The sequence below is a fragment of the Phyllostomus discolor genome, chromosome 6 (genome assembly GCF_004126475.2).
Source record: "Phyllostomus discolor isolate MPI-MPIP mPhyDis1 chromosome 6, mPhyDis1.pri.v3, whole genome shotgun sequence".
Taxonomy (NCBI): Eukaryota; Metazoa; Chordata; class Mammalia; order Chiroptera; family Phyllostomidae; genus Phyllostomus; species Phyllostomus discolor.
This window is the reverse complement of record NC_040908.2, coordinates 171,360,965-171,383,570: the sequence shown is the minus strand read 5'-3', so window position 1 is coordinate 171,383,570 and position 22,606 is coordinate 171,360,965. Positions and strand designations below refer to the sequence as shown.

General features: G+C 65.7%; 1 protein-coding gene and 1 long non-coding RNA gene across 2 annotated transcripts; one reads left to right on the top strand and one right to left on the bottom strand.

Moving 5' to 3' along the window:
- Positions 1 to 277: 277 nt before the first annotated feature.
- Positions 278 to 18,935, bottom strand: ANO9 (anoctamin 9). The gene is made up of 23 exons (XM_028515118.2): positions 18,827 to 18,935; positions 13,923 to 13,997; positions 13,715 to 13,831; positions 13,394 to 13,539; positions 12,162 to 12,208; positions 11,981 to 12,039; positions 11,821 to 11,894; positions 11,433 to 11,567; positions 11,192 to 11,288; positions 10,986 to 11,046; positions 10,812 to 10,894; positions 10,560 to 10,664; positions 10,308 to 10,472; positions 10,179 to 10,215; positions 9,830 to 9,941; positions 3,300 to 3,357; positions 3,113 to 3,210; positions 2,873 to 3,003; positions 2,592 to 2,744; positions 1,839 to 1,986; positions 1,218 to 1,319; positions 1,039 to 1,132; positions 278 to 947 (listed from the first exon to the last, which is right to left on the bottom strand). The coding sequence occupies exons 1-23, from the start codon at positions 18,830 to 18,832 to the stop codon at positions 732 to 734; spliced, it is 2,319 nt and encodes a 772-aa protein (XP_028370919.2). The 5' UTR covers positions 18,833 to 18,935; the 3' UTR covers positions 278 to 731.
- Positions 11,889 to 13,823, top strand: LOC118501423. Its single transcript, XR_004904078.1, has 3 exons — positions 11,889 to 12,061; positions 12,187 to 12,276; positions 13,742 to 13,823. It is a non-coding gene; the product is annotated as an uncharacterized LOC118501423 (long non-coding RNA).
- Positions 18,936 to 22,606: the final 3,671 nt, after the last annotated feature.

Sequence of the window (22,606 nt, the reverse complement as noted above, 5' to 3'; positions counted from 1 at the left end):
TCTTGGATCCCAGGAGGGACCCCTTGGAGACCCCTCCGTCCCCAGGGGCACCTTTTGTGGCTCCTTCCTCCAGGAAGCCTGCCTTGACTCCAGCCCCGAAACCCCAGGTGCAGGGACCCAGGGCCTCGGGAAGGTGCCCCTCCCTCGGGAGCCCATGGGAACCAGCAGGTGGAAGACCAGGAGGCTACCACATTCAACCTTTCCCCACCTGGGCCTCAGTTTCCCATCTAGCCCCGAGAGCAGACACAAGCCACCAGGGGCCCAGAAGTCGACACAAAGAGGTTTTTATTTTATTATCAAAAGTTCTGCTGGGTGGGGGGAAGGGCAGAGAGGAAGGGTCGGGGCCCTCTGACCAGCCAGGATGTGGGTGGGGCAGGACGGGCCCAGAACTCACAGGGAGGCCCGGGAAAGGTCGCTTTTCCCGTGTTGGGAGGTTGTGACGGCATACGGAGCACCCCCCCTCCCCCGCCGCACTGTTCAGGTGGCCCCCCAGAGTTCAGGTCAGGGCTGTGCGAGCCTGAGCCCTCGAAGATGGGGACAGATGGGGGTGCTGCTCACCGGTGCCGCAGACACACAGGCCTCCCAGGACCCTCCTCCGTACACGGGCCTCCCGGGACACCCCTGCATACACACCCACACGCACACGAGCCCTCTCGCAGCCCACTGCCCCCCCCCCACACAGCCACGGGCAGGGGCCTCTCTCCTCGTGCCCAGCGAACACCTCGGGGCCCTTACACGTCCGTGCTCTTGGCACTGGAGCTGGAAGCAGGAGTGCCGTTGTGGGGGGCTCCAGGCCCCAGGCCTGGCTCGCACTGCCACCTCAGCCCCCCACACCACATCTTCTCCCGGAGCATCCGGTACTTGTCTTCCAGAACCTTGTTCTTCACCGACTGCGGCACGTCAGGCACGAACCAGGCGGCCACGAGCTTGATGCACAAGGCCACGTGCTGGGGGGACAGGGCAGGGACTGAGCGGGGGGAGGGGGGCCGTGCAGACGGGACTGGGGCCCAGGGAGGGGGCCCCCCAGTTCCAGCCCACCTCGAAGAGGATGAGGAAGACCAGGCGGATGGCCAGGAGGAACCAGAACTGCTCCGATAAGTTGTAGTCCTGAGAGTTGCGGTAGTCCCGGTACCTGGGGCGGGGAAGGGCCTAAGGTCAGGGGTCAGGAGTTCAGAGGGCACTCGGGGTGCACAGCGGGGGCGGGGGGGGGTCTGAACCTGCACTCGGTGATGTTCTCGGAGCCTTCCATCACGACTGGGTTCTCAAAGTCAGCGGTGTGGAACACGGACAGGCTGTGGTTGACGTAACCAGTGAGGCAGCTGGGGAGGGGGGAAAGGGGGCTGCAGGCGCGGCCCTTGCAGGCCTCTGGGGTGCTTCCCTGGAGCTAGTTCCTGTCTGGTGGGCCACAGTGCAGACCCCCTCCTCCACCCCCTGTACAAGAGAGGGGCCACCAGCCACCTCCACGGGCCGAGGGGGAACCTTAGGGTGGGAGCCCTTGAAGGCTGGAGGAGCTGGACGAGGACACTGCCCTGCCCTGCCCTATGGTGCCGGCGCAGGCCACCCAGGCTCTGACTTTGGGAGACATTCAGTCCCTGCCCTGTTCCCCAGCACTGTTCAGGGCCTGCTCAGGACACAGCTGGTTCTGCGTCCCCGCCCCCCGACACTAGGGTCCCAGTAAGCACCCGGGGCTCCAGCCCAGGGTCTGCAGGTCAGTGCAGGGGCCATGACTGGCAGCCTGCGCCCTTCTGCGGGCGCCCCTTGCGGGGCTGTGGTTGGGCCGGGCTTCCACGGGTCTCTGGACAGTCTGGGGCCCCCCAGGGCCGTGTGGCAGTCCGTACTCGACTGAGGGGGAGGCGTCCTGCCGGCACGGGCTGTAGCGGTACTTGTACACCACTCGGGGGATGAACTCGGAGGTGAAGGCGATGACCATGCCGTTGGCGATGACCGCCAGCACACCGATGGTCTCCAGCACGTGCAGCCAGGTCCCTGGGCCACAGCAGCGGGGTCGTCTGGTTCCTCGACCCGGAACCTCGGTGCAGCCCACCCCACCTCCACCTGCCCATGCCCCAGGGCCAAGAGCCTAGAGGGCCCCAGGGCCTCGTCTTGCCTCTGGGAAGGGCACCCCATCGCCACCGTGGGGCCAGGCCCCTGATGAGGGGACCTGGCCCAAGGCCAACGGGCCCCTTCCTTGCTCTCTGTTCGTCCCTGCTGCCTGCCTGTCTCAGTGAGGCCAGTCTGGGTAGCTGAGGACACCTGCCCTCAGTCCCGCCCCAGCTCTGGGCCCCGCCCTCCCTCAGCACCCTGTCCTCCAAGTCCAGCTTCTCTGCCTGGGCTCTCGAAGGGGGCTGCAGGCCCTTCAGCCCGATCCCGGGTCCCACCGGAGGGGCCTGCAAAGTGCATGCCAGCCCCAGCTGTGCCTCTCCTGGAAGGGGCCTGAGCGCACCCCCAGCCCCATCTTTTCCCGCCCAGGGAGACCTGGGGGAGTGTCTGCGGGGGGGCAGAGGGATCAGCGTGGGCTCGGCCCCCCTCGCTGCCCACGCCCCCAGGCGGGGCGCCCCGCCCTGCACGGCAGCCCCGCGGGGCCCCCTCACCGATGTCCTTGGCCTTGCGGGGCACCAGGCGCCGCTGCAGCCGCACCATCTTGATGGCGTCCAGGCGGATCTCCACGACATTGCTGAAGAAGGCAAGCAGCGGGGCGAGCGGGAAGGCGGCCACGAAGATGGTGGTGAAGCCGTACTGGATCACTGCGCGGGGCGGCGGCGGCGGCAGCAGCAGCGCCTTGAGCTCCGGCCCCGGGCCCCGCCCCCTCCCGCAGAGCCACGCCCCTCGCCACGCCCCTCCCGCAGAGCCCTGCCCCGCCCCGCCCACGCACTCATCTCCATGAACTCGTCGAACAGGCTGAAGGTGTTCACCCGGTTCAGGCGGTAGTTGCGCTGCCAGCTCCTCAGCTCGGGGTCTTCGGACTCCCAGCCCCGCAGGGAGCGGTACTTGAGAGTCAGCCACCTGGGGGTGACGAGAACCAGGTAGGAGACGGGGGAGGTGCCGGGGTGGAGGGTCCCTGTGGGCGGCCGGCTCCGGGGGGCGGGGCGGGGGCGGGCAGGGGGGTCCTCACGGGCCCAGGTACTCCATGCAGTTGCTGAGCGTCTGCTTCAGCCCCATGATGACGGCCATCTGCACGAACAGGTCCATCATGCAGCCGCTGAGGTGGCACTGCGGGCGGGGGCGGGCGGCGGTCAGGCCCAGGAGGGGCAGCTCGGGGGCAGGGCGGCAGGGCACCCGGGCACCCAGGGCAGACTGACCTCCTCCAGCTTCCACAGGCCCGCCAGGCGCAGGTACTTGCCAGGGTGACCGTTGATCCTAGGAGGACACACAGCTAAGCCTCTGGCCGGTGGGGGGGGGGGGCGGGGAGCAGCAGGAGGACCGAGGGGACGTGGGGACAGTGGAGAGGAGGCAAAGGAGCCTGCCGGCCTCCTGCAGGTGAGCCGAGACGCACACCCACATGGGCCACACGCATGTGCACACAGGTGCACCGGAGAAAGCCCCGAGGTCACGTGCTGTAGACACAACCTGTTAGGAGGGGCCTCTGCCCCCCACTTGGAAACTGTGCATGGGGTTACTCTGTGTTCAGATGGCCCGCTTTCCCTCGCGTGACAACAGACAGTGTGACCTGGGCCGCTCCGAAGGGCAGGTGCAGGATGGCTAGCATTTAGGGCAGTTCCGAAACAGTATACAGTTACAAGGAAAAAAGTTACCAAGTTTACAACAGTTGTAAAGTTACAAAGAAAAAAAAATCATTCTTCCGGAAAATGTGGCTACGTCCTTAGGAAACCAAAGTAAACCAGCGGAAAGGCTGGATGAGTCAGCTGACAGGGGCCCAGAGGGGGCACAGCTGACGGCAGGCTCCCACGGGTCCCTGGACGCCGCGAAGCCCGTGGGAGCCGGGGCAGGAGGCGCCTGCCACAGACACCTCCCATGGTGGCCGCACGAGGACAAGGATGGGGAAAGTCGCATCTGGGGGCCCACGTGGAGAAGGCTAGTAAAATGTTACTCGAGAACATTAACAAAAACCTGGTCTCTGGTCGGAAGCCCCGGGGGGTGTTTCGGGGTAGACAGGAGGACGCCCCACCCCCACCCCCAAAGACGTCCACGTCCTCCTCCCTGGAGCCTGCGACCGTCCTCTGACTCAGAAGAGGGCCTTCAGGTTGCTATCTGCTGGCCTTAAAAGGGGGCCGTTCGTCATCCAGGACCAGCGGGGTGTACCCAAAGCCGCTGGCTTTGCAGGCGGAGGAGGGAGGGGCCTCTGGAAGCTGAAGGCGGCAGAAGAGCTCCCACCCCCCCCACCCCCCCACCCCTGACCCCCTGCCCTCACCCCCGGGCTTCCAGACAGACTCGGCCCTGCAGCACCTGGGCCGGAGCCCTGGAAGTCTGCTCGGGGCGTCTGGTCTGCAGGACCGCACGCTAATTAACTCCTGCAGCTTAAAGCCACTCAGCAGGGGTCCCTCATGACGGCTGTGGAGGACACGAACCCGTGCCCGCCCCCCGGCAGCGGCGCGGAAGCCTCCTGCAGCCTGAGACCGAACCTCACAGGGCGTCGATGGCGTCTGTCGGAGCGACCCTAAGGTTCGCCCAGAGTAAAGAACCGAGCGATCACCCACAAGCACAGGAACAAGGACAAGCCAGCCAGGAGAGAAAGGGACGCTGGCCCATCCGGCAGCGAAGCCCAAACACCCAGCATGGCGTCACGGCCGCTCCCCAAGAAGCAGAGCCCAGGAACCCACAGCCAGGGCCCGGCATTCGGCAGCACGGAGACGGGCTTCCCTCCTCCGCCCTCACCGCCAGGAACCCCTCCTGCCCCGAGGACCTGCCGCTCCGAACACTGGAACTGGACCCATCTCGAGGGAATCACACGTTTGTATCGGGGCGGCGGGTGGTTTCTCCAGGACAGCCCGGAAAAAGGACTCCATGAAGAACCACACGGAGCCCCGGCTGGCGTAGCTCAGTGGACTGAGCGTGGGCTGCGAACCAAAGTGTCGCAGGTTCGATTCCCAGTCAGGGTACATGCCTGGGTTGCAGGCCACGGCCCCCAGCAACCGCACATTGATGTTTCTCTCTCTCTCTTTCTCCCTTTCTTCCCTCTCTAAAAATAAATAAAATTAAGTCTTTAAAAATTAAAAAAAAAAAAAGAACCACATGGAGAAAAGTGGCGAGGTAAGAGAAGCATTGCCTTGGGAACAATGTGGGCGACCGGACACCCTCTCACCGCCCTGCCGGGAGAGACCCCACTCACAAGGAGGCGGAGCGTGGGAAGAACCGGGAGGTTTGCCTACGGACCGTGTGACCCAGGGGTGGTTTTTCAACCTCCCTGGAACGGGGTCACCTCGCCCGTGAAAGGAGGCCAAGAGAGTCCCCGCCCAGCTCAGCTGTCCTGCAGGCTGCAGTCCAGTGCCAGCATGCAGCCACGAAGTGGGCAGGGGTTCCCGCAAAGACCAGCCGTCTGCCAGTAGGAAGAAAGTCAGCCCTTTGCCTGCCCCCCACCCCCAAAGGGGGAGCCGCACCCCTGCAGGCGCAGCAGGAGCAGCTGGGCAGAGGACGAGGGCCTCGGGGAAGACACAGGCAGACGAACCCGAGGGGCAGGCCCCTGGGGACGGCCAATGTACACGGGAAAAACCCACTGATGTCCTTCCTCAAGGACACACTGTATCTATAAAAACAAGAGAAGGATGCTACGAGGAAAACAGGGGAAAAGAGCTCTTGGAAATGAAGATTAATTGTTAAAACACATAGAAAGGCAAAAAGACAGCCCTGGCTGGAGTAGCTCAGTGGATTGAGCTCGGGCTGCGAACCAAAGCATCACAGGTTCGATTCCCAGTCAGGGCACATGCCTGGGTTGCAGGCCACGGCCCCCAGCAACCGCACATTGATATTTCCCTCTCTCTCTCTCTTTTTTCCTCCCTTCCCTCTCTAAAAATAAAATAAAATAAACAAAATCTTTTTTAAAAAAAAAAAGAAAGGCAAAAAGACAAGGTGAAGGAAAAGTCAGCTAGAATTGAAGAAGGAAAAAAAAGGTGAAGGAAATCTCTCCTGATGCTGACTCCAAGGACCGATGCGGGGTGTGAGAGAAAAGATAAAAAACCACAGAGGACAAGAGTTCCGCAAAGACAGAGCGGAGGAGAAAGAATGTTTTGACCCAAGGAGAAGGTTAAAACTAAAAGGTGGTGAGCCAGAACAGGGTTGGGTTAGGAAGGACCCAGCAGCTTACCCGCGTGAGGAGAAGAGGAGCCCTAAACCGTCCCCCAGTTTGAGGAGGAGACCCCAAACTTCCAGCAGGAAAAGAACACAGTCGACCAGGAAGGAACAACACTCAGACCCCCTGCACCTCCCTGGACACCCGTTCCGCACGTCCGAACACAGCACAGCAGAGTCCTCTCGCGTCCTGGAAGGAAAACCCCCAAGCCCAGCCCCCCCCCCCCCCCCCCCCGCCGCGCGGTCCACTCGTGGGCTTCCCCGGCTCACGGGGACTCGGGAAGCTCCTCTCCGACTCACTTCCTTCGGCAAAAACGGATGCCAAGACCCAGGGGGAGAGAGCGTGGGAGCCCCCGAGATGACAGTCCCCGCCCCGGGCACCGGAGGCCCACCGAGCCGCCGCCGCCTGGCGCGGGGAGGGTGCCCGGCTCCCAGGGAAGGCGTCTGGGAAGAGAAGCACCCGTGCCGCGGACAGTGTGACGGCGAGAGGCCGGTCAGCGTGGCGTGACGGGCGGGCAGGGAATGCAAGGCCATCGGAAACGCCGCGGGGAAGACAGAGAGCCGGGCAGCAAAGAGAGGGTCAGAGGCGGAGCAAAGCGAACCACGCCGCGGTTTTAAGAAGCCGCTGGAGCCGAGTGGAAGAGAACCGCTCGGCCGAGAAGCCACAGAGACCAGCAACGAGGCGCAGGCGAGAGGAGCAGCGTGCAGGAGAGCACTGCAACGGCCAGGGAGTATCCGTGCCGCGGTAAAAAGAAACAAAAGAAGAGAAAAGGGAGAAAAAGCGTAAGTGTCTGGGAAGAGGTCCGGCCGCAGCCGTCAGACGAGCCACGGTGGACGCCACAGGCCCCCCAGGAGCCACGGAGGAGGAAGTGGTCCGTGCCTCAGGGGACGCCGCGCCAGGACCGCCGGCTCTGTGCGCTGCACGGCCCCACCCCACCCCACCCCACCCCACCCGGCCGATAAAGCCGCAGGCTGGGGCACCGGGCCAAGCAAGGTCACGTCACCCATCGGATGGGTGGGCGCTGCGGTGGCCGCAAACACCCCGTCCCTAAGGGCACGGCCCGTGGTGAGCCCGTGCATCATGGCGTTGACCAGCTGGCATTTGCTCGGAGACCCTGTGGGGCCCGGAGGGGCCCGAGTTCTCCTGGGGGGTGACGGCCCCACGGCCATGTTCTCTGAGGTGGTGCCCGTGAGGCTGCCGGAAGGAACCCCGACACCCAGCGGGTCAGCTGACCGGTCCCCGAGCACAGGGAGCGGCGAGGGCTGCCACCTGCGTGGGGCGCGAGCTGTGGCCTTGCAGACACGTCCCACCACACTCCCGGCAGCTCTCCCCCTGCAGCCTGGAGATGGCGCAGCATTCTCCTTTCTACCTAGTAAACAGTTTAGGATAGTCAAAAAAAGACTGTCACTAATACCTTTTTTGAAAGGCACCTTAAAAATGAAAAGCCGCCCCTAGCATGTGTGGCTCAGTGGGTTGGGCATTAGCCTGCAAATCACAGGGTCGCCAGTTTGATTCCCAGTCAGGGCACATGGCCTGGATTGCAGGCCAGGCCCCCAGTAGGGGGTGCACGAGAGGCAGCCACACACTGATGTTTCTCTCCCTCCCTCCCTGCTCTAAAAATAAATAAATCTTAAAAACAATTTTTTAAAGCCTAAGAGACTCAGAAGGGACAGAACCAGTGGCAGAGTGGGAGAAAAAGAGGCCCCACCCCCAGACAGGAGAGGCTAGTGGCTGTAGCAGAGGCCAGAAGGAGTGCCTTGAATTTTGGGCATGAGCAGGAGCGAGACATCCAGTTGCAGGGCTGGACCACAAAGTGAGAAAAACTCCCAGAAGCTGGAACAAAAATGGGGAAAAAAACCCCACAAAAATTAGGTGGCCGCTTCAGAAGATTAAATTTCCAAAAAAAGATTTGCAGAAGAGGAAGCAGAGGCAACAGATACAAGATGCTCAAAAACCCCTCAAGACTGAGGTTGTGAGGTCCTGCCCAGTGAGCCGACACAGCGGGCCTGCCGTTGTCCCCAGAACTCAGCAAAGGACAGGTGCCACCCCTGTCCAGAGCCACCTTCCTGAGAGACAGGGAACGCAGGCGCAGGGCAGCCAGGTGAGGCAGAGTGGGCAGCGGGGCCTTGAGGGGAGGAAGAGTCCGGGGGACCAGGGTTCTTGCTGAGCCTGTGCCGAGGGAGGCTGGGGGTGAGCCTGCGGGACACCGCCCCCCCCAGAAAGGCCTGTCCACCTGGCGCCAGGGAGAGGTCTGGGCTGGAGCCAGGAGCATGGGCCCCGCTGGTGGCTCCTGGGAACAGGAGCCAGCGGGACTGAGGAGGGAGAGGCAGGCGGGGCATGTCACCGTGGAGGGCTCTGTGAAAGGAGCGTGACAGCCTGTGCGTGGCGGTGGGGACAGTCGGAGACGAAAGCCAGCCAGGCGGAGCAGGGGCGGAGTACTGAAGCGTGCGAGAAAGGCCTGCCGGACACCCAGCAGAGACATTCAGAAGCCAGGGGACAGGAGGAGAGGTTCGGTCCCAGCTGCCATCGCAGGGACCCGAGGGGGGGGGAGCCGCAAACGAGCCCTGCAGCCCCGGGGAGGGGCCGCCACGAGCGAAGAGCATCTGATTCCCACCTGCCCTCCTCAGGAGGCCACGGGAACCTGGGGGCCTCCGCAGACGGAAGGGGCTCACAGGGCCCCGAGGGGAGGGGACGGGCGCCAGACGCCGTCCCTGACGTCTCTGGACACACTGGAGAGTCAGGGGCTCTTCAAAGCTCCGGGGGAGCTTGGGGTCAGCTGCCCGCGCGTGTGTACACTCGACAAAGTTAACCAGACACAGAACAGACGGGGCAAGGGTTTTCTCCAGAAAAGGCAGAAGAATCTATCGCCCTGGCTGGCGTAGCTCAGTGGATTGAGTGCGGGCTGTGAACCAAAGCATCACAGGTTCGATTCCCAGTCAGGGCACATGCCTGGGTTACAGGCCACGGCCCCAGCAACCGCACATGGATGTTTCCCTCTCTCTCTCTATCTCCCTCCCTTCCCTCTCCAAAAATAAATAAATAAAATCTTACAAAAAAAAAAAGGACAAAAGAGTGTGCATTGATTGAAGCAGACACAGGCACTGAGCTGGGGAGGAAGGTGAGGGGAAGCGTGTGCGTGTGTGACCTGGCAGCCCCGTGCGGCTCGTTGGTGAAGCTCAGCGCTGGGAACAAGGCGCACACTACCCACGGTCGCCGAGAGCAGGTGCCAGCACCCCACAAAGAACGCTCCTGGTGCACGGTGAACCGAGGCCCCTACCCACATGGCCCCCGACACGGCCCCCAGCACACTTCCGGCGTGAGGGGGGGGTATGATATGATCCACAGGACAGAACCGCCCGTGCCCACGAGCGAGCCTGTGAGCATGCGGGAGTCCACGGCTCAGACCCATGGACGGTGAGGCGGCGCCCAGGGAAGCCGGCCGACTGGGGCAACTGCGGGCTTCCGCCACACCCGCCTGGAACGCGTCCCCTCCCGTTCCGAGCGTGCGAGCGTGCGTTACTTGAAACATGAAAAAGAGCAGGCGTCCCCCTTTTCAAGGGGCGTGGGGCAGGGCGCGGCCCTCACCTGCCCAGGATGAACGCGATGTAGACCAGCGAGGAGAAGTGTGCGAAGAACTGCAGGGTGAAGAACTTGACCGTGAACTTGCTCTCTCTCTCCGAGAAGGTCCTGGGCTTCTCTGGAAGAACGCCAGGGCTGTTCCTCTCCCGTCCCTCAGCCCGCCACAGTCCCCCACTCCTGGTCAGGCCCAGTTCTGACGCTCAAGGACACCTGAGCCCTCACCTGTCTCCCAGGCGGGGGCGCCTGCCCTCGGGTGGGAGAGGCCATGGAGACCACGGGAGGGGCCCGCCCCTCCCCGCGTCCACTCCCCAGTGTCCCCGGAAGCCAGGGCGGGGCTTGGGGTCCCTGCTCTCACCAAAGTCGCAAAGCTTCAGGGCCACACGCTTGTTGATCTGTGGGGAAGGGACACCAGAGGGCTCGCTCGGGCCGTGGGAAGACTCCCCGCCCCACCCCCTGCCCCGCCTTCCCCGCCCTGCCGACCCACCTTGGTCATGAAGAGGATGGTCACGTAGTGCACCAGGGCCCCCGTCACCACCACGGCGGTGGTCACCTGATCCTCCAGGAAGGGCAAGGCAGAGTTGCTGAACATGTCGGAGGCCAGGACGCGGTAGACCACCAGGACGTGGGCCATGCCAATCATGATGCCAATCTGCGGGCGGGTGGCCAGGACGGTGGGCTCCGAGGGCAGCCCCCCCCCCGCCCGGCAGACAGCCCGCCAGGGGCTCCCCAAGAGTACCATGAACAGGGACAGGACCAGGATGACGGTGCTCCTCCAGTAGGAGTGCTGGTGTGTCTGCAGCTTGTAGTCCCGGCAGCTAATGAGCTCGAGCGCCACTTCTTCCTGGGGAGGGCGCCAGGCACGGCTCAGACGCGGGGACCCGTGCCTCAGACGCGGGGGCGTGTGCGTCAGGCTCGGCGGAACCCTGTTCGGGCCGCACAGGGCCCTGGGGAGAGACAGCTCCTGCCCGGGCCGCCCGGCCCCGCGCACCTGATCCTCGTCCCAGCCGTACAGGTCCCAGTGCAGGACCACGCGGGCTCGGTGCCGCTTCCAGAGCTCCAGGAACACTGTGGCTGCAGCGGGAGCGGGGAGGGGCGTCACGTGTGTCCCTGGGGTGGCCCTGGAGCTCAGGCTGCCCCCCCCCAGGTGCCCACAGCAACTCACCCCACAGAGCCATGAAGATGGCAAACACCACAGTGCCCTCGTTGTCAAAGAGGTGGGTGAGCTGGGGAGAGAGGACACCGGGGCTGGCCGTGTCCTCCCCCGCCACCTCCCCACCCGATGACACCCAGCTTTGCAAGGGCGGGGATAAGCCTGCACAGCCCCCCCGTGGGGCGAGCGGGCCTGGCGGGCCCCCCACGGCGGCGAACCTTAGCAAAGGTGCAGGTGTCCGAGAGGCGCTGGTACCTGCGGCGGTAGTCGCCGCGCGGGCACATGAACACTTGGTGGGCTTCACAGATCTCCTTGCTGGGAGGGCAGGGACCGCTGGTAGGCTCTGCCCTAAGGCTCCGCCCCGCCCCCGTCCTGACCCCGCCCCACGCGCTTCTCCCATCCCTGGCCCCGCCCCCCCACAGCCGGGCCCCGCCCCCTGCCCGGTCCAGCCCCGCCCACCTGATCTGGCTGGCGTTGAACAGCGAGAAGCCGCTGAGGAAGACGATGAGGCCGACCACCGCGGCCGGCACCAGCATGTAGGTGTACCAGCCCAGCCAGGCGAAGTACAGGGCCACCTTCTCGCCGAAGTAGTACCTGCGGGCACGGATGCGCCTTGTCAGGGGCCCCGCCTCACGGGGCGCGGGGCAGTGGGGGGGAACGGTGCGGGCCAGTGGCAGGGTGGGGCAAACCATGGGGGGGGGCGAGGAGAGAGGACTGACGCGTAAGCGGGGCGCACGGACACGTTTGCTATAGGTGCAGGTGTGCCTGTGGGTGCACAGGTGGGTCACGGTGGCACACAGGTGTGCCTGGGAGGGGGACACAGGTGGTTTGTCGGGGTCAGGGTTACCTGATGTCGTCGATGGGCTGCTTGCGGAACAAATTTCTCCACCGGGCCCATTTCACCTCCAGCTCTTCCTCCCCCTGGGCACAGGCGACCCACAGGGTCAGTGTCCTGCCTCCAGCCCCGCCCCCCAGGGCAGCCCTCGCCGGGCTACCCCGCCTCTCACCTGGTGCAAGGGAAACCTGGTCTCGAAGACCCCGTCATTCATCAAGTCCCGGAACGTGTCTAAGGCCACAGAGAGTCTCGGGTCCCAGGGGAGCGAGGTCGGGGAGGACCCCGCCACTCTCTTCCCACCTCAACACCCCTGGCGGGCCACCGCCCTGGCCACCCGCCCCTCCCGTCCTCACCACCAGCCTCCGTCTTGCTGTTCAGGATGAAGTTGACGATTCGGATTCTGGAACACAAGGGCTGGTTCAGGGTGGCCCCGGGTACCTCAGTGGGGCCCACCCCCTCTCTGGCCAGGTACGGAGCCCCACACCTGCCGGCAGAGCCCCCAGCCTACCTGCCTCACGGCCAGACCCGAGCCCAGACCCAGGGCTCATCTAGGAGCCCTCTCTTGACCTCCTTGGGTCCTCCCAGGTGCAGCTGCCTCGTGGCTCCAGGACACAGCCCCCGCCCCGGGAGTGGCCCCCTCCTTCCGGGGCCCCAGGAGCCCGGCCTGGCCACCCCACTGCCAATCACACGCCTGGAGCCCCCACACGTCCAGAGCACACCCTGTGCCTTGAGGAACCTGAATCCTCTTTTCTCTCTCACTTTTATTTAAATATTTTATCTATTTATTTTAGAGAGGGGAAGGGCGGAAGAAAGAGAGGGAGAGAAACATCAGTGTGTGGTGGCCTCTCTCGCACCCCCCACTGGGGACCTGGCCCGCAACTCAGGCCTGTGCTCTGACTGGGACTCGAACCAGCGACCCTTTGGCTCACAGGCCAGCGCTCAGTCCTCAGAGCCACACTCTTCCTGAGCACCCTCCGATGAGACGTGGTCCCCGGGACATCCCAGGGCACTCACCCCCGTGGCTCCCCCCAGGCCCCACCAAGCTGCCGCTCCCCCTTGTCCTCCCTCTGCTCCTCCCCAAGACCGCTGCCCTGGGTCCCCAGCAGCCCCTGCACGGCCTCGAGGGCACGTGCCGGGAGGGACCGTGCCAGTTTCCACGGACAGTGCCCCGCTGAGCGCGGGGGGACCTGGGATGAGCCAGGCAGGTGATGGAGGAGGGGTGTGGGGAAGGCGGGTGGACCAGCTTGCAAGGCTGGAGGGTAAGGGGGAGGAGCAGGTGCTGGGGGAGAGCGGAGGGGGGGTGGTTCAGGTGGGGAGGGCCATTGGGTCTGGAGTGGAGAGGCGGGGACCGCATTGGGGCGCAAAGCCCGGGGGGATGCCCCTGGGGGTCTCTCCCAGAGCCTCTCGGAACCGGCCCACCCTGCACGTCCCACGTCACTTCCAGAACACACCAAAAGGAGTGTCATCGCCCTTTTCACAGGGGTGGGGACTATGGCACGGGGCCCAGAGGCCATCCTTGGGAGCCCCTCCTGGCTGGACCGGGCATGCGCGCGGTGGGCAGGGTCCTCCTGGGCCGGCCCCTCACCTGGTGGTGGCTGGGACGGGCGTCGGCCAGGGCGGCTCCACTTTGGGCTCCAGCTCCTCGGGCTCCATGAGGAGCGTGCGGTACAGGCTGAAGATCCTGTTGTCGGCTTTGATGGCGAAGAACACCTTCTCCCGGTCCTTCTTCACCTGGACAGGGCCGGGCCGGGCAGGACTCTCCGTTCTCCCTGGGGACCCTCCCACCCTCCGTCCGCGGCCGCTGACCTGGCCCCTTCACCCCAGGCCCAAGACCACGGGAAGCCCCTCCAGACCCCTCCCAGGACCCGCCTGGCACCCACGGCCCCTGCCCGCTGTGCCGGCCCACCTTGTACTGGAAGCCCTTTCTTTGCAGCTCCTCCAGGAACTTCCGCTGCTTGTGGACCGCCCTGGGGTTTCGCTGGGTGCGGTAGTCTGCCACCAGGATGTAGTCGGGCTGGTCGGTCTGCAGCAGGGAGGCAAGGGCCGGGCGCAGGGCTGGGCTGGCGCGGGAGAGCGGAGGGGCCGGGCCTGGGGGGGTTGGAGCGGAGACTCACCTCGGCAGGGCTGACCTCCATCAGCGGCAAGCTCTCCCCCTCGCTCCTCATCAGGGTGTGGAGGTGCTGTGCGCCCTGGAGCGGGGTTGGGGGGGCGGACAGAGGTCGGTTTGGGAGCAGAGGCCCAGGGCCCCTGAAACCCGAAGAAAAAACAGCCCGAAGATGCAAACGGGGGTTTCACGGGCAAGGAGCACCCACAGGGGAGGGCCGGGTACGCCAGGTACACGGGACGACCGGGAAACACAAGGCAGGTGACCCCGAGGCACCGCCCTTCACCCACTCGGTCGCGGGCATTTTAAGGGGCTGGCAGCTCCGGAGCCGGCAGAACCCCCGCGTGGTGCCCTGGTGCGCGCTCGGCCGTGTGAGTTGGGAGGACAGCTGGTCTCCCACGGCCGGGCCTGACCCCGCCTGGAGACGCACATGGTCAGGGCGCACGGGGGCAAACGGTTTTCACAGCGGACGGTGGAAAGAACCTGCATTCCCGCTGGTGGGCGGTGGGGTGGAGACACCGCGCTTCCCCTCCCACGGTGGCAGGCCACACCCCCAAAACTCGAAGGGGCCGCGGCCTCACACACACGGGGCGTCGGGGACAAACCTGACCTGGCACCTCGGTCGGTGAGACTCACTCGGACAAGAACCTGCGGGGGCGTCCGGGACAGACACACGGACGCTGCCACCAGCAGGCGGCACCGCAGGAGGAAGTGGCTGCGTGCCGGCCACCACCTGCCCGAGTCTCCTGCCTCACGGTGCCGGTGGGGCCCCCGGGTGCAGCGTCAGCCTCCCCTGAGGCGTGTGGGCTGCACTTGGTGACCGGCGGAGAAAGACACCCACCACCAGGCCGTCACGGTCAAGGTCGAGTGATGTCACTTAGATGTGAGGGGCCCTGAGGGACTGTGCTGTGATCGTGTGTGGTTACCTCGCTAAAACCGGTGGTCCCGCCGCCTGTCACGGGGGGCCCCCTGCAGAGCTGAGCTGAGGACAAGGAGGGACAGAGGGGCCGTCCCACATGGGAGGGGGCCAATGCCACACATGCCCCCACACCGGCTGGGGCAGGAAAGGCCCCGGTGGGGAGGCTGGTGACCTCGAGGCGGCCGTGGTGGGCTCCTCGTTTTGACCAGTGCCCCAGGTGATGGGCAAGACTTCGGGGGAAGCCAGGCAGAGGGCGCCCCGCTCTGTATCACTCTTTTTAAAAAATGTTTCATCTGTTCATTTCGAGAGAGGGGAAGGGGGGGAGAAGGAACGGGAAAGAAACACCCATGTGCGGCTGCCTCTCGTGTGCCCCGCGCTGGGACCTGGCCTGCAACCCAGGCTTGTGCCCCAGACCGGGAATCGAACCGGTGACCCCTCGGTTCGCAGGCAGCACTCAATCCACAGAGCCACGCCAGCCGGGGCTGTTGCCCTTTTAGCACTGACAGGTGTGCCGAACCTGCGGGAGCAGGAGTCGAGGTGGGGCAGCTGGGGGCCCATTTACCCCAGCAAGCAGGCTCTGAGGGCTGAGACAAAGTGACCCAGGGCCGCTCCGCTGGGGGAGCCGGGTGGCTGAGAGGTGGGGGCAGGGCGGACTCTCAGAGCAGGTCACTCGAGGGGGCCCTGGGCTGACACGCAGGAGAGGACCCTGGCTTTGGAGCTGAGACGCCAACACTGTGCGCCCTCAGGGGAGGTCAGCCGTCTCCTCCCATCTTGTCCCCGACGCCCCACGGGGCTTGACGCCACACACCAGCATCCTGTCCCCCCTGCACGGCCTGAGCACATTGGCAGTGTGTGTAACTGGGACCCCAGCCTGCCCCCCAAGGATGCACAGGATCCCAGAGGGACAGGGACCTGCTGCATCCCCGGTGTAGGGCTCAGGGGGCAATCTGGGGGCTGTGTCCACAGGAGAACCCGCCCCAGGCCAACTGCTGCCAGGCCTAGGCACCTCCCGCTCCCCCATGGTCCTGGACTTCTGCCCCGGCCTCCTGCCCCTGGGGTGTGCTGGCCCCTCTTCCCACTCACAGCCCTCACACCCCGCTCCAGCCACCCACGACCAACACGTTGGCCCTGCTGGTCCCCGGCTGCTAGCCTGCCCCTTCTCCAACCGCATTCCTGCCGAGCTCACGCACACCTCTTCCAGGAAGTCCGACCGGACTGCTCCAGCCAGTCTGCCCTCCAGGACGACCAGCCACATTTGAATTTCAGATACACAATCCTCGTTCGTGTAGGTATGTCCCAACTGTTACCATGGGACGTAATTATACTAGGAAGATTGTTGCCCTGGCCAATGTGGCTCACTGGAATGAGCTCTGGCCTTCGAACTGAAGGGTCGCTGGTTCGATTCTCGGTCAGGGCACATGCCCGGGTGGGAGGGAATGCTTCCCTCCCTCTCTTTCTCCCTCCCTTCCTCCCCCTCTCTAAAAATAAGTAAATAAACTCTTTTAAAAATTGTTTATGTGCAGTGTTTAGCCACAGGAGCCAGAAACCGCTGAACCACAGACGCTATGGCATCGGACGCTGTGGTCCCGCAGAGATGGGGCCAGTGCCGGCCCAGGCACGGAGCCTGTCACCCCTGTGGGCCACGGGGCCCACCCTGGCCCTCTGTCCCCCTTTCCTCCAGCACCTGCTCTCTCCCTGCCTGGCCTCCGCCCCCCGCCCCCCGAGGCTCCTGGGCACTCCCTGCCCGCCCACCAGCGGCCCACACACACCTGCACTCAGGTGTGGCTTGCGGCACCTGAAACTGCTCCCCGTCCTGGGCCGGAGGACAGGCCTGCGTTTCACGGACGAGGGTTCGGGAAGGAGCAGGGCGGAGGCGCCGCTGTTCCGGGGAACACAGCAGAGTCTCGACCAGAAAGGACGGGCACTTTCGTGTCACCAACGTCCGCTTCGTGGACTCTGGACGCCCGGCTCCAGGGTCTGTCCCCTAAGGGTCTTCACATCCCTCCCAGCCCCACCCCGACAGGCTCACCCGCCGGCTCCTGACAAGGGAGCTTCCTGAGACCTCGCAGCTCTGGGATACCCCCCCACCCCCCCGGCCGGGACACTGAGGGTCGCAGCTGACAGAGCCCCCTCTGTCCCTCCTGTCCAGCCTGGCCCCGGGTCGCCGGCGGGACAGCGGGCATGGCCATGCAGAAGCGACCACTACCCAGCCTGGCCTGGCGGCTGCGTGGAGCACACGCTTGCGACACCGCCCCACCTGCACACAGACACCTGTGGGCCCCCCCCCCCCTCCCCGTATTCCCGAGGGTCACATCTCACCCCGGCCCTCCTAGCTCAGCCTCGAAGGCACGGTGCAGTGTCACCGCTCAGCGAGGGGACAGGCCTGTCCCCACCAAGGTGTACACCACCCTGGCTGGCCCAGCCCGATGCCCTCCAACCCCCTTTCCCATGCAAATGCCCCACCTGGCGCCGCCTGCTCACAGCTCCCGGGGCAGGTTGTGGGCCCCTCCCGCCACCCCTCCAGCTCTCCAGCTGTGTCACCCGTCAGGTCCTTCTCCTGTGTGCCGGCCACCCCCCCCCCACCCCAGACCCTCACTGAGGAGGCGGCCGGCCCTGTGAGCAGCCCTGGAGGGCAGTGGAAGTGGACGCCGGGGTCTGGAGGGCGGGGTGGGGGGCCTGGAGCTTGGCCTTGTGGGGCAAGGGGTTGGCAGGAGGCGAAAAAGTGGGAGCAGCTCCTGGGAGAGGGAAAGGTGTGTGGACAGGCCCTGCGGGGCAGGTGCGACCAGCGCCCGGGGACTCGGCCCTCAGCGCCTCCGGGGCCTCGGGATTCGCACTCCTGGCGACCTGGCCCTCGGGGCGGCTGAGGCTTGGTAGTCACTCCCCGCCGGGGACTGGGTCCTGAGCACTTCGGAAGCACAGAGAGCAACAAGGTGAGGCTGGGGCTGGCAGGAGGCAGACCAGGGAGGGCTGTGCGGGGGTCTGGGGGCTTGGACTTCCCTCCACTGGGGGCACCCGGGAGCGGGGGGAGGGACGTGGGCAGGGAAGGGGCACGCTCACACCCGGCTGGGGGCCGAGTCTGGCCGTGTGCGTTGGAACCTTTCCTTCCAAGGTGGTTGCTCTCCCCTCAGCCAGGCCAGGCGCGGCCCTCCCACCCACCCTAAGCCAGCCCCAGGCCTCTCCTCCGCCCCAGCACGGGCCCACCTGACTTGACCACTTGATGGGCATGAGAGGAAGGGGCCAGCCGGGGCCTGGGGGTCCGGCTGAGGAATGCCAGGATGCAGGGGCTGGAAGGGCTGAGGAGCCACCCCCCGCCCCACCACGGCAGGGGTGGGGCTGAAGGCTACCTCTAGGCCCACACCTGGGAGGGCCCGGGTGGCCCAGTGGGAGGCTGGTTTCGCTCTCCACCTCACGTGGGTCTCCTTCTGGCAGCCCAGGTGCTGGCCCTGCCCTGCGACCTCTTCCCGGTGCCAGGGAAGACAGGTGTCTTCCTGGCCTGTTCTCCTGCCCACCTTCCAGGGCCCCTCACAGCCTCCTGCTCTGCTCCCCAAATCGGAACCCAGCAGCCCTCAGTCAGCTTCCACTGTGCCCCAGGGCAGGACCCCCCGGGAGCAGAGAGGGCCTAGCTGGCTACCCTGGGCCTCCCCAACCCAAGGTCAGCCCACACTGGAGACCCCCACCCCCCACCCTGGCCCTGCCTCCTTGGTCCCAGCTGCAGGGCAAAGCTGCTCAGTCTGAGGGCTCTCGCCCTGACTCAGGGACTGGGGGTGGACATGCCTGCCAACTCGAGCCCCCACGCACGGGGACCCCCACCCTGCAGTCGCCGGACCCGGGCTGCTCTGCTCCTCTGCCCCGCCCCAGAGATGGGAAGCCAGGCGCCCGCCCAGGACTCTCTGGGCTCCTCCGCCCGCTCCAGGAACCGCGGGGACTCTGCAGGTGGGGCTGGAGGGGCTGGCTAGAGGGGTCGCTGGTGTGGGCCCCTCGAGGCGCCAACTCACCGGCATGGTGGCGACCCCGCGGTGTCCCCGAGTCCGGCCAGCGGAGGCCTCTCGCACCGGCGGGACTGCAGTGTCCCGGGCGGTACCTGACTTCCGCGTGGGACTCACCTCCCTCCTCCCGCCCGGCCTCCTGCCTGCTCCCGGGTTGGTCCCTCCACCCGGCCAACGGTGGCAGCGGGGAGGAGCCAGCAGCACGGGGGTGGCGGAGGGCACACCCTTCCCCTAGTCCCTTCACTCTCACCTGCTCTCACCTGCGGAGAAGGTTTCGCCTGTTAGACACCCCGCCACAGGGGGCGGGCGGGGGTGGGGGCGGCACAGGAGCACCCCCAGTGCCCCAGCTCCGCGGCTCCCCTGCAACTGTTCCTGACCCCAGGTCCCCTCCAGCACCCAGCCCTCCACCCACCAAGTCCAGAGTCGGTTCCCTTGGAGGAGAAACTGGGGCGTGGAGGATGGAGGATGAGACAGATCCCCAAGAGAAACTGTCTCTTCCACCCAGAGCCGCTGCTTTGTGGAAGCCAGCTGCGGGGTGGGGGGCAGCGAGGAGCCCTTGGCGTCCAAGGATGCATGGCTGCCCCCCCCCAAGGGCACGGCTGCCGGGTTCCGTGGGCGCCGGCAGCCACGGGGGAGGCTCTGGGGCTGCCTGCTGCCCCCACGGGGAGGTGGGCTCTGAAACCACCCGGGCTCTGAACACTGAGGACGCCTGGGGACACTGAGCGGCTTGGGGGCACACCCAGCATCACGGGGGGCCGGGGGCGCGGCTCCCAGGACGTGGTGGGAGCAGGGGGCACCGCGGTGCTGGGGTGCGTCCGTCCTCATCATGCAGCCTACGCGCAGCCTTGTGGTTCAGACCTGGGATGGGCATGTTTGCTCTGGGTTCCCCAGGACCACATGCCCCACCCACATTTCTGCTTGGGGGACCCATGGCCGGCTGGGACAGCGGCCAGGGCCGGGACCCAGCGCTGCGAGGCTGTGACGGTGGCACAGAGGGGGGGGGGGGGGGGAGGGGCAGCAGAGAGCCGGGCCGCTCTGAGGGCTCGCCCACAGTGCCTGTGACGGGTGCGACAGAAACGCCCTGCGGTGGCTGGGAGAAGCGTCTGCAGGCGCCCGGTCCGGGACGCCCTACTGACTGCTGCGTTACCACTTTAAAAACGGGTGCCGCCACCTGGCTCCAAACGGCTGCCCCAGCCCCGGGGATCATGTCCGCACTTGAGGCGGCGGGGAAAGGAAGGAGCGGAGGAGAGGCACTCCCCTCACGGGATTCGTCTCCCGGCCACGCCTCACCGCGTGGAAGCCTGAGACGTGGGACCACTGTTCCCAAGCTAGAGGGCAGAAGGGCTCAGAGCGCAGCCGGGGTCTCTGCCGCCGGCCGGGGGCCTCCCGCGCCGAGTTCGAGCGCAGGACACGGCAGCGGGGGTGGGGGGGGGGGTGGAGCTTCGTCGGAACTCCTCCGGGTCCACGCTGCACTCCAGCCCCTGCGCTCTCCGGTCCCGCAGGCTGCAGCTCAGCCCGGTGCGTCTGTGTTTGCGGTTCCGCGGGACCAGGGCGTCTGCACCGCTGCCCTCCCGGTCCCGTCCCACGTCCTCACTCTCCGCTCCCCCCAACCGCACTGCCGCGGACACACCGCCCTCACTCCCGCCTTCCGGGCGGTGGGGTGCTCTGGAGTCAGCTCCTGCGGCCTCTCTGCCCTGGGGCGCAGGGGGCGGGGGGAGGGGCCCGCGGCGCACAGGCCGGCTGCGTGGAGGTGGGGGAGGAATGGAAAAAGAGGGCAGGTCTCCTCCAGGCCCCTCTGCAGAGGAAACAGGACGAGCCCTTTCGGAAAGCAACTCAGCGGTCAGGATCAAAAGCCTTAAAGTTGTTTACACTTTGGTCCAGTAATTTAACTTTTTGTAAAGTTAACTGCCCCAAGGAAAAGTCCCGGAATAAGGCATCTATGGACGCTGGTCGGCCCTGGGGAAGCGTCTGAGCCCGGCGCTCCCCCCTCGCGCGGAGTGAGCAGCCGTGGACACGCCGGCCTTCGAAGACTGGGCGAGAGCCCGGGAAGTGCTTGCCTCACGCTCCGTGGAAAGCGGGCTGCAAACACGGATCCGTGCCGGTCTCGCCCGAGCTAAGATGCACGCATGCGCTGGGAGAGCAGCCTGGACCCGGGCTGTTGGTGCGGCTTAATGTGAACGGCGGCCGGTGAGGGGGAGCTTCTCTTCCTTTAGCTGCTTTTTTCACGTCCTCACATTATAAAAGGCACTTTCATAAACTTTATTACTAACTTTACTCTACTGCCGCGAGTGTGTCTCTCGAAGAAGCCCCCACGCGGTGTGGGCGGCCCCACGGAGGCGGGTGGCCCCGGCGGCCCGGCCGTGGGCAGGGCCGAGCCTGCCCTGTCTGCCGCAGAGAACTTCGGTCTTCCGTCTCGGCGGCCCACGTGGCTCTCCAGCTCTTCCCTGTGGACCCTGGACCCTGCTCCCTCCCCTCCCTCCTCCAACTCCAGAGAGCCCTGCCCACCTGGGGCAGGCTCCCCTCCCGCTTCCCCGGGGCACCTCAGACCCTGTCCACTGGGGGCAGAGGCCGCCCCACAGCGGAGGTGCGGACGACCAAGCCTGCAGGTGTGCCCCGGGGAAACCCCACAGGCAAGAGCGAGCACCCCCTGTCCGCTCAGCCCCCCCGCAGCTTGCATGGGCATTGGGGCTTCCTGAGTCATCTCTGGGCTGGTCCCAGGCTCCCGCCGCCACCTCTTTGGCTGCAGGCCCCTGCAGGGGAGACCCCTCTCCCAGCTGGGCCTCTGCTCCTCGGGTCTGCAGGAAGCAGGTCCTCGCCTGTCACACCAGGGTGGGGACCGGGCCGCTGAGGTCCTCACCTGAGAGACACTTCTGTCTCCCTCCAGCCTTAACGTCTCACCAGTTCCTGTTTCCTGTCTTAGGGAGCAGAGAGCCGGCTGATCTGACAGCCCTGCTGTCCCCAGTCCTCCCTCAGCCTGGAGCCAGCGCCCAGATGGCAGGCGTGCCGGCGGTGGGTGGGGCTTCTCGTGATACATTCACCTTTACCCACTTACCAAGGCAGTGGAAGTTGCGGGCATGGTTCCTTCACAGATTTGCAGACTGCCCGACGTGTTTAGCGAGCATTCCCACTATTTGGCAGCGTGAATGTGTCCTGCAGGCCTACGGACACCTTGGGACCTGAGGCCAGGCCATGTCCTCCCTGTGAGCCCGACCCTGAGTGAGGCCAGAATCAGACACCTTTAGAGCCCTTGCCTCTCCCTGGTGCCCTTGGGCTTCTGGCGTTCGTCCCCTCTGCAGAGGAAGGTCAGGGCCTCTGCGGACCTTCCCCAGGTGGGGCCGGTGAGGCCTGCTGTGTGGACGGCCCTCCCCCGCCCCCGCCCCCCCCCCGCCTCCCCCCAGACCTCCACACAAGTCACACCCTGTGCCCTCAAAGCTCTCTGCTAACTCCTCTCACCTGCCACCCGACCACTTGAGCCCAAACCACAGGCCTTCCAGCGCCCACGCCACTCCCCCTCGCCAGTCTCCAAACTCTGCCGTGGACCCTGCCCACCCACGCGTGTCTGAAGGGTAGGGGTGAGCAGGGCTGCAGCCAGGGCAAAGGGTAGTGGTCAGGACAGGGGCCCGCAGAGGCGAGACCCAGACACCAGGCCCCAAGTGCAAAGCCGCAGGTGGAGGGCTCCCTGTGGAGTGCGAGGGGGTCGGTGTAGGAGTGCGGGGTGTTCCGGAGAGAGGCTCTGGGATCCAGGAGGGGAGGAGGAGCTGGGCGCGGGGATCGCCACCCTTCCGTCTC